The sequence below is a fragment of the Spermophilus citellus genome (genome assembly GCF_964194105.1).
Source record: "Spermophilus citellus genome assembly, chromosome: 5".
Lineage (NCBI taxonomy): Eukaryota > Metazoa > Chordata > Mammalia > Rodentia > Sciuridae > Spermophilus > Spermophilus citellus.
In genome coordinates, this window is record NC_138186.1 from 43,956,962 (window position 1) to 43,967,869 (window position 10,908).

At 44.8% G+C, this 10,908-nt stretch overlaps 1 protein-coding gene across 1 annotated transcript; it reads left to right on the forward strand.

Annotated features, from left to right (window-relative positions):
- Positions 1-564: 564 nt before the first annotated feature.
- On the forward strand, positions 565-3,425 carry LOC308650382 (saoe class I histocompatibility antigen, A alpha chain-like; the record flags this gene model as incomplete). The annotated part of the gene is made up of 6 exons (XM_081296424.1): positions 565-634; positions 961-1,230; positions 1,462-1,737; positions 2,327-2,602; positions 2,730-2,887; positions 3,366-3,425. 6 exons carry the CDS (start codon positions 565-567, stop codon positions 3,423-3,425), a joined length of 1,110 nt encoding a protein of 369 aa, XP_081152550.1.
- Positions 3,426-10,908: the final 7,483 nt, after the last annotated feature.

A 10,908-nucleotide genomic window follows, 5' to 3' on the forward strand; every position in this document is an offset into this window, starting at 1 on the left:
TAATGACAAAAATAAAATGACTTTCAAAACTGTAAAAAGTAAAATGATCCAGTCTTCCTAGTAAATCTTTTTATTTTTGAAACTATTTTTTTCTGTTAATTTAAAATATATTTAAATTGGAATTAATTTCTAATACAGCAAATATTGGTAGACACAATCCACATAAACATGATTACCTCTGGAATGCACACGTCTTTCTAAGAGCCTATGAAGACCTTGGAACCAAACATTTGAGAACTGTGTATTTACGCCCTGAGGCAGAAATCAAAGGGACACTGTGACAAAGAACAACTGGTACAGAAGCGCGTTCAGGGCAAAGTCCAGGTGGGTGTGGCTCTCAGGATCTAGAGCGGTGTCTGGGGTGTGGAGCAGACCAAAGATTGATTCCCCGTCTCCTTGGAGTTTGACTTCTTGCTCTCCCAACTTGAGTCAGGTGATTCTGCCTGGACACCGTTCTCACTCCCTTTGAGTGTCTTGCTCCTGGAGAAGGCAACCTGCATAGCCGTGATTCGGTTTTAAAGTCCCCCATCCAGCAGCCGGGACGCAGAATTTCCAAACTGCAGGATGGGGGTGGTGGTAGTGCTCCTACCACCACTTCTCTTGGGGGCCTTGGTACTGACCGAGACCTGGGCGAGTGAGTGCGGGCGTGGGGGGAGGGGGATGGGTGCGGGGGCAGAGGGGGAAGGAAATGGCCGCTGCGCCGGGGGAGCCAGAGGACTCTCCAGTGAGCGAGCAGGAGCTGGGGAAACTGCGTCCCCACAGCTCCCAGCCCAGATCTTCCCCGCCGTAGTGAGGCACGTCCTGACCCTCCACTCCCGCCCCTAAGTCCTGCGCTTCCGCATCACACCACCCCCTTTGCGTCTTTCGAGCTCGCTCCTCTCCTCCAGGTGTTGTCAACCTGGGACCTGGGTGGGGCGCCTGGAGGAAGGTGGACCGGGTCTCAGCCACTCTCGCCTCCAGGCTCCCACTCCTTGAGGTATGTGGAAACCCTCGAGTCCCGGCCGGGCCGCGGGGAGTCCCGCTTCATCTCCGTGGGCTACGTGGACGACACCCAGTTCATGCGCTTCGACAGCGACGCGAAGAATCCCAGACAGGAGCCGCGGGCGCCGTGGATGGGGCTGGAGGGTCCGGAGTATTGGGAGCAAAACACACGGATTTCCGAGAACTCTGCACAGAATCACCGAATGTGCTTGAACACCCTGCGCGGCTACTACAACCAGAGCGACAGCGGTGAGTGACCCGGGGCCCTTAACGGATATCACACCCCTCCTGTCCCTCAAGGCTGGTTCCGAGTCGTCAATGATTCCCTCGTCCGAGGTTGCCCCCAAATCTGAGGGACCGGAAGACCTTCGACCGAGAAAGCTCCCGCGGGGACTGTGACTTGATTTCGGTTTCAGTTTAGGGGGAAAATCCCACGGGGTGGGCGGGGCGGGGACGCGGCTGACCGCCAGGCGGGGACAGGCTCTCACACACTCCAGAGGATATATGGCTGCGAGGTGGGGACAGACGGGCGCCTCCTCCGAGGGTTCCTTCAGTACGCCTACGACGGCGCGGATTACATCACCCTGAACGACGACCTGCGCTCCTGGACCGCTGCAGATGCTGCGGCTCAGATCACCCAGCAAAAGTGGGAGGCCACAGGTGCTGCAGAGCGCCGCAGGGCCTACCTGGAGGGCACCTGTGTGGAGTGGCTCCTCAGATATCTGGAGAACGGGAAGGACACTCTGCAGCGCTTAGGTATGAGGGGCAGTGGATTACCTGCGTGAGCTCCTGCAGATCTGTTGGCCCACTTCCCACAAGGTGGGGAGAATGGCACCCATGCTAGAACACTTCCCAGCTCCTCCTCCAGAGGGAATTGAGTGGGCTTGGATTCCCAGGTGCTGCACTACAGAGGAACTGAAGGCGGCTTTCTCTGAGGACAAATAAGGAATCCAGTCTCTCTCTCCCTGGCTGGTGAGAAAGACAGCAAATAACTGACCACAGTTCTCTGGTAGCAGTCTTGCCATCAAGGACAGACTGTCAGGTCAATTCCAGCCTAGTGTCCTTGAAGGTCTGACTCCAGCTTTTCCACATCTCTGAGCAACATCCAGATCAGAATACGAATTCTTTCTCAGGGACCTGTAGCCTCTTACACTAGGTTGTTTCAACCTGACTCTAGAACTTTCTAGAACTAGTTGCAAGGAATAGGAGATTATGCCAGAAGCCTGAATCCAGACTTGTGTATAGGTTTCGTGCTCCCTCCCCCACCCAATTGTGTCATCCATTCTCTGGCTGGTGGCCCAGGAGAGATAATGCAAAAATGTCTGAATTTCCCTATTCTTCTCAGACCCCCCAAAAAAACATGTGACTCACCACACTAGCTCTGAAGGAGACGTCACTCTAAGGTGTTGGGCCCTGGACTTCTACCCTAAGGAGATCACCCTAACTTGGCAACGAGATGGGGAGGACCAGACCCAGGACATGGAACTTGTGGAGACCAGACCTGCAGGGGATGGAAACTTCCAGAAATGGGTAGCTGTGGTGGTGTCTGCTGGAGAGGAGCAGAGATACACTTGCCATGTGCACCATGAGGGGCTGCCTGAGCCCCTCACCCTGAGATGGGGTAAGGAGGGGATGAGGGCACAGAGCCTGTTGTCAGGAAAGCAGGAGGCTTTCTGGAGACCCTCAGCAGGGTAGGGACTGAGAGCTGGGGATCAGGGCCCCTCAACTGACTTCCCTTCCTCTCCCAGAGCCACCCCCTCAGGCCACCATCCCCATCATGGGAATTGTTGCTGTTGTAATTGTCCTTGTTGTCACTGGAGCGGTGGTCACTTTTGTCATGTGGAAGAAGAAAAACACAGGTAGGGAAAGTGCAGGGTCTGAATTTTTGTCCCACTGGTGGTTTCACGTACCTGGTAGATACTATTATGGCATTATGTAAAAATGTGGATGTGTAACCGATGTGATTCTGCAATCTTTGTAATGTTTTGAATAACCAATAAAAAAAAGGAAAAAAAAATACCTGGTAGAAGTGTGTCCTGCCTTGTTCATGGGAAGTAATATCTACCTGTGTCATTATCCAAATTGGACTCTGTTTACTTTTTGTAAGGCACATAGAAACTGAAGGATAAACATATCCTCTTGATGTTTGTGGTGATGGAGACCTGATATCCAGCATTTAGAGGACAGAGATGAATTTCTCTGTTGAGGACAGACCTCAGAAGAGTAATTAGCTCCATCCCTACCCATATATTTTCTTCTTGTCTCCTGATCCTTTCCTACATTTGCAATCACAGTTCTGAAGACTTCCCCAGTGTCCAGGACAAGGGGGCACCTCTAAAACCTGTTTCCAATCTGCTCTCTCACAGTATGTTTTCTTCCCACAGGAGTTAAAAAAGGGCCCTATGTTCCAGCTGCCTGTAAGTATGAAGAACAGTGATCCCTGAGGCTCATGGGTTAGTGTAGTGGGAAGCGATGCGGAGCTGATTCATCCCATAATTCCTCCATTTGCCACATCTCCTGTGGGGTCTGACCAGGTTCTGTTTTTGTTCTGCTCAGGTAATGACAGTGTCCAGGGCTCTGATGTGTCTCTTAATGCTTAAAAAGGTGAAGCCCTGGAGGGCCAGAAGATGGAGAGGGGTTGGGGAAGGAGGAGACTTTTGAGTTACAGGGATTTGTGACATTTTGGGTCTTTAATGGGTTGTTCAGAGTGTCTCCATTACAATGAGTGATCTGAATCTGTTCATGATACTTTTTTTTCACAGTGTGAGACAGCTGCCTTCTGTGGGGCTGAGCAGTACAGGATTTCTTCAGTTCTCTTCCTGCTCCCTTCTGAAATCTTAAGAAGTCCCAACTACTCTTTGTGCAGCTGGCATCTAATTGTGTCTTTGTGTCTGTGTTCCTATAATCATAATGTGAGGAAATGGAGAGAGGAGCACATCCCTGGTCACCAGGACACCTCCCCACACTGTCATGTTCTATTCCTCAATCAACTTTCCTCTGTAGCTGATGTGGGGCTGAGATGTCTTCATTCCTGATTTAGCTTTATGTTGCTCTGAATTGTAGCATCTTTCTTCCCTTTTGGAAAATCGAATGTGGATATTGATTACATTTCAAATTTGTGCCACAAAATATGTTGATGGGTTAATTAAATGAGAAGAGGATTCCTAAAATTTCTGAGAGAAAATAAAACATGAAACCTTCCAGAATCCACGTGTTTGCTGTGCTGAGTCTGCTGCAGGTGGGGACAGAAGAAGGATGAAAGGAGCTCCAGCAGGTGGACAAGCTGGCACCTAGTCTGTGCTCAGTCCATCCTGGGCCTTTGTGGTCACTCTCAGCTGGATCAGTTTTACTGCTCCTTAGTCCTCGTCCATTCAGTTGAACCTCATCCCAACAGGACTTCTGATAACAGGTAGCATCACCAGGGCTGGTCCTATGTCCAGGACCATGGGTAAGAGGACATCAGGCCACTGGGTTAACATAGGATGAGACCTGAGTCTGACCTTCTGATGTCACTCTGAGATGCTGGGCCCTGGACTTCTACCCTAAGGAGATCAACTTGGCAGCGAGATGGAGAGGACCAGACCCAGGACATGGAACTTGTGGAGACCAGGCCTGCAGGGGATGGAAACTTTACCCTCTTGATTTTTTCTGATGATGGGGACCTTATTCCTAGCATTTAAAGGCAAGAGAGGAATTTCCTTGCCAAGGGTACATCCGCAGGAGAGCAATTGGTTCAATCCCTACACACATCCTTTCCTGATCCTTCCCTACATCTGCAGTCACAGTTATGGACACTTCTCTGGAGTCTAGGACTAGGGGATTCCTCTAAGATGAGTCTTCAGCCTGTTCCTTCACAGTACGTTTTCTTCCCACAGGAGAAATAAAAAGAATCTATGTTCCAGCTGCCTGTAAGTATGAAGAACAGTGATCCCTGAGACCTTGGGGTAGTGTAGAGGTAAATGAGGGGGGAGCTGATCCATCCCATAATTCCTCCATTAGCCCATGTCCTATGGGCTCTGACCGGGTTCTATTTTTATTCTGCTCAGGTAGTGACAGTGCCCAGATCTCTGAAATGCCTCTTACTGCTCAAAAAGGTGAGACCCTGGAGGGCCTGAAGAAACAGAGGTTGGGAAATTGGGAGGTTCCTGGGTTACAGGGACTCTCCTGGGAATTTTTGACATTTTGAGTGTTTAATGGGTTGTTCAGAGGGTCTCCATTACAATGAGTGATCTGAATCCGTTCATACTTTTTTTTACAGTGTGAGCTGCCTTCTGTGGGACTGATTTCTTCAGTTTATTCTTGGCCCCTACTGCTCAAGAGGTCCCCACTTCTCTTTGTGTAGCTAGCATCTAATTGTGTCTATGTGTCTGTGTTTCTATCATCATAATGTGAGGAAATGGAAAGAAAAACCCATCCCTAAGCACCAAGACCCCTCCCCACACAGTGGGGTTGGGACATCTCCATTCCTTTTTTTTTTTTTTTTTTTTTTTTTGAGGGCAAGGTTCTAAATTGAACTCAGGGGCACTTGACCACTGAGCCACATCCACAGGCCCTAATTCTATTTAGAGACAGGGTCTCACTGAGTTACTTCCGAGTTGCTTTTGCTGAGGCTGGCTTTAAACAGGTGATCCTCCTGCCTCAGCTTCCCAAGCCACTGGGATTACAGGTATACACCATCGGACCCGGCAAGTCTCCATTCTTGATTTAGCTTTATGTTGCCCTGGGCTGTAGCTTCTTCCTTCCCTGTTGAAAAAACAGAATCTGGATATTGATTTGTATTGGAAATTTGTGATGAGATGTTAATTAAATGATGGTGAAGGCGATCCCCCACTCACTGTCTTGACAGGGTCACAGTGAGAAAAAGTGCTGGCAAAGCTGCTCTCCCACTGTCTTGACAGGGTCACCTAATCAGTATGTTTAATTTACAAAGTTCACCATATGCAATCTCATTTTTGATTAAGGAAAGTTATATTATACACTTAGGAAAGTTAAAACAAATAAAGATATATTCTTCTCTTTTTATAAACCCTTTCTTACTTTACATAGGGATATATGATGAGCATAGTTAATATTGGTGGAAAGTGGATTGATGTTTAAAACTTACTTTCTATTGAGAAAGATTATAAAGATATGAGAACTAGTGCACCTTGACTGAGAAACAAAGAAACTCTTTGAGAAAGCAGCTCAACCAGTTTTATGAGAATAAATTTAGGAATTAATTAAAATAGCTTTATAAGACACGGTTTTAGAATAATGTTAGAAATATTATTTTATTTAGATTCTTAAGTTTAGAAATTCTTAAGTTTTTAGTTGTATAGGTTTCTGATATGTTTTAAGAATGATTTATAAACTTTAGGATGTTTTAAATATAAGATTTAAGGGGACTTTCTTAGATGGGAATTTTAGATTAAAAATAAAGTACAAGTGTACTTTAGGCTAATGATTGGTTAGGAAACTTAGAGTCTGGTTACGTAGTTTGGTATTAGTTAATAAGAAAATAGCATATCTTGGGGAAAATAGTAAATCTTGGGAAAATCTGAAAAATGTAAATTAGTGACATATTTTATTAATGATTCTGTACTTTTAATAATTACATAACTGAAGGTTATATCCTGGAAAAATATAAATTAATGTTACATTTTTGTACCCCCAATCATGGTTAAGGAAATGTCATGTCTTGGCAAAGTTTTAAATTATATAATCAATGACGTATTCTGAATCTATAATGATGAGAAAAATTATAATAAAAGATGACCCAGAGAAAGCTGCTTTAGCTCTCTCTCTGGAGATTGCTCCAACGGAATGACTCCTGTCTCATCTTTTCTCCGACGCCACTCATCCTTCAGGACTCCCTGGACCCCGCTAGGGCAGGACCCCGGCAAAATGAAAGGAAGATTCCTAAACTTTCTTAAAGAAAATAAAATCTAAAACTTTCCAGAAAGCACATGTTTGCTATGCTGAGTCTGCTGCAGGTGGGGATAGAAGAAGAATAAAAGGAGCTGAGGATAGACAAGGTGTCACTCTGTCTGTGCTCAGTCCATCCTGGTCTCTGGTGTGGTCCCTTGTCAGCTGGATCATCTTCCCTGATCCTTAGTCCTGTCCTTCAGTTAAACCTCATCCCACCAGGACCTGCGATGACAGGGATTCAAGCATCACCAGGGCTGGTCGTGTCTCCAGGACCATGGGCATCACGTGACCAGGTTAACACAGGTTGAGAACTGAGTCTGACCTTCTGCTCCCACCTTTTTTTGTTTCTTGGTTTCTACAGAGAATTAATCCCTGTTCTTGTTATTAAGTATTAGTTCTGGTCTCGTTCTCCTCTGGGTGTATCATCTTTGACAGCAGCAGGAGTCCTCTTTCCTGTCATTGTCCCACAAAACCAAGGGCAGTTTCCTGGAATATATTTTCCATCATTTCCCCAGTTTTTTTAAAGGAACCAGATTGTGGAATAGCAGAGAGGAAGGATCTCATGATTTCTCATTTTAGATAAATTCCCTCTTCTCTAGTCAGCAGGTTCACTGACCTTAGCTCTACTAATCCTAGCACTTGATCCATTACAGATTCTTGAACTGATAAAACAGAGACTAATTGATGGTTAGTTGGAAAATATGACCCTTTAGTGAAGGATCATCTTTTCTGAAGATCCAAATATCCTTAACAGCTGTGGAGTGCAGGAGGGCTGGTGTGGAGGGAGGAAGGGCAGCATTTGTGAGAAAAGTCCAAATAGTACTGATCTCAGTGCGAGAAGCCCTTGTGCTGCAGATGCCACAGCAGCATTTGATCTGAGGCTCCATTAATAAAGACAGAGTTCCTAGAAGAGGGAGGGCTGACACTGATCATTCATTCAGCTCTGATTTGTTGAATACTGAATAGCTGACACAGAGTTTGCACCTAGGATACATCAGGGAAGTGAAAACAGGCCAAACTTTTGGAGCCTGTGTTCTATAGGAAAGAGGAAAGAGATGCACTCTAAGCACAGTAAATAAGGACAGGGTTCACATTAAGTGGTAAGTGCTGCAGGGAAGGTGTCATAGTGGGTGTGTGGGGACATGGAAGATGGCTGTTTTACCAGGGTGCTCAGCATGGGATTTTTAGCAAGTGACCTTTGAGTAAATATTTGCAGGGTATGAAGGAATTTGTCATGAATTCCTTGTCATGAGGATGTTTGGAGGAAGATCTTACTAGGCAGGAGGAAGCTCCAGTGTAAATGTACCAGGGAAGGGTCCTATGGGTGTGTTCTGTGGAGAGTAATAATCTGGGATTTCCTGAGCAGGGTCACTGAGAGGAGCTCTGAGGCATGGCCAGTCACCAAAGACCTGAGATTGACAGAAGAAATTTTGCATTGAGTGAGGTAGTTTTGAGCAAAGACAGACATGGTGCATCTTTTCAAAGGGGAAACAGAATTGAGACAGGAGGACTATCGAGGCAGCAGGAAACTGTGGGGAATTAGTCAGTCCTATGTTGGAGATGTCAGTCGCTTCACCTGGAGTATGAGCAGGGGAAATAGTGGAATTGTTCAGATGGTACACACATTTTGAAGAGAGACTTTACAGCACTTCCTAATGAGAAAGAGGAAATAAGAAAACCAAATATTTGTGACACTATAATCAGAAAGGTTAAGAGTCACATGTGTTGAGAAGAGGCAGACCCTTAGTGGAGAGTTGAGCTGAGACGTTCAAACTGCTATACCAATAGCTGATGATCAAACTGATTTCAGCAGACCCAAGGGCTTGATGCAAATATGCATCTTTTGCTTGACAGGTATCAGTCTGGGACAAGGTGAGGTTAGAGGTGTCCTTGCTCATCCTCACTTTCTGTTTGTGTCTTGTTGTGGATTGGTAACAAACATTTCACAGACCAGAGCTAGTACACTTAGTACACATTTGAGTAGCATTGCTGTAGACAGAATAGTGTTCCAGCATTTGCCCTGGTGTCAGACCAATAGCAAGAAGGAATCAGTAGTTTGATGATTCCATTTTCACTAATGTGGTTTAAAGGTTGCCTGTTCCACTAAAATCAGCTAAAAAGAAGACTGAAAAATTAAGAAGCATCCAAAAGTAGAGAAGTTTAAGTTAGATGGCAATTCTGTAGCTCAAAAATATAGATGTGGGCAGAAATTCATGGAGAAAAATTTCTATTTTCCTGAAGGCATTTATCAAATTTGGAAAAAATTAGCTTTTTTCTTAGACTCAAGGTATATTATTATGTTTGTTTCTTTCACTGTAACCAAACACCTGAGGTAATTCTCTTATAAAGAAGAAAGGTTTAGCTGGGCACAGTGGCACACACCTGTAATCCCAGTGGCTCAAGAGCCTGAGGTAGGAGGATCATGAATTCAAATTCAGCCTCAGCAAAAGCAAGGCACTTAAGCCATTCAGTGAGACCCTGGCTCTAAATAAAATACAAAATAAGGCTGGGAATATGGTTCAGTGGTCGAGTGCCCTGGTTCAATCCCCAGTACCCAAAAGGAAGGGGGAAAAAAGGAGAAGAAGAATAAAGGTTTATTATGGCTCAGTTTTGGAGGATGAAGCCCATAATTGGCCCTGCCACTTCACACCTGTAGTGAGGCAACACATCATGTTGGGAGCACCTGACAGACCCAAACCACACACCTCCTCCCCAGGAGATAAGGAATAAGAAGAAGGGGGCAGGTGTCCAACAATGTCCTTCAAGGGCACCCTCCCACCCCCAATGTCTTAAGGTCCTCCTGCTCAGCCCCACCTCTCAAGGAATGTACCATCTCCCTGTAGCATCACCCAGAGACCAGTCCTTTAACACATGGGCTTTGGAAATACTCAACGTTCAATTTTAACAAGCACACAGGTAATCATCCGCAGAGATAGTTTGAATAGGCAGTATAATAGGAGACACTCTTGCATTTCATTAAGTCTGAGAAACAAAAGATTATGTCCTCTGAGCAAGAAATGAAAATCTGGGGGCTGGGGCTGGGGCTTAGCGGTAGCGCACTCGCCTGGCATGTGTGAGGCACCGGGTTCAATTCTCAGCACCCTATATAAATAAATAAAATAAAGGTCTATCAACAACTAAAAAAATAAATAAAATAAAGTAAATCTGTTTCTTTCCCCAAAACAAGAGTATTCTTAAGAAATTTTCCTTAAGTCAAAAAATAAAAAATAAAAAGAAAGGAAGAAATACATCTGTTTTTGAAAATTTATAATTGCCACACCGAACTCCTACCAGTTTGTTGTCCTCATTGGCCTTACCATTTGGGGTCAAATAACTTTAAACCATAATTTTGTTTTATAAGTGTTCCTGGGTTGGTATTGACTCAAAATTTGAAGAAGGGAATAAAGATTTCTATAGGAATCCAAATGTAACCAATGTGTCAAACAATTTACACAATTCATTACAAAAGGAAATGAGAAGCCAGGAGCAGAAAAGTGTAAGTACAAGTAAAAAATGACAACAGGATTGAAAATCAGTAGAAGGAGGCTCATAGATGTTCATATGTGAATTAAGAAACTAAACATAACACATCATAACCAGTATTATGAATAAAAAAATAACAACCTCCAAAATGCCTGCAGAAGTAGGAAAGCACCCATGCCATTCTGTTTTTCAAAGACACAAAATTCAGTTATTAGAAAGTAAAAATCATAACAGTTGTTTTAAAAATTCAATTCATCAACATTTGCTTTCAGTCATAATGGACTAAGAAAAACTAGAAATTCAAAAAAAAACACATGAAATATAGAAAGACATTAAGACATTGGACAAGTATGACAGAGATTGCAATCTCGGAGAGAAAAGGAATGAAAGAGGCGAGGCCTTCAGTTGTCCATCTTCCTTCCTGGATGAAGTTCCCAGGACACAGTACTGGGAGGAGGAGCTCTACACAGCCCATAAGCCTCAGAGAGTTAAGGGGACAGATACCTGTATTTGCACAGGCTACAAGAGCAGAATATG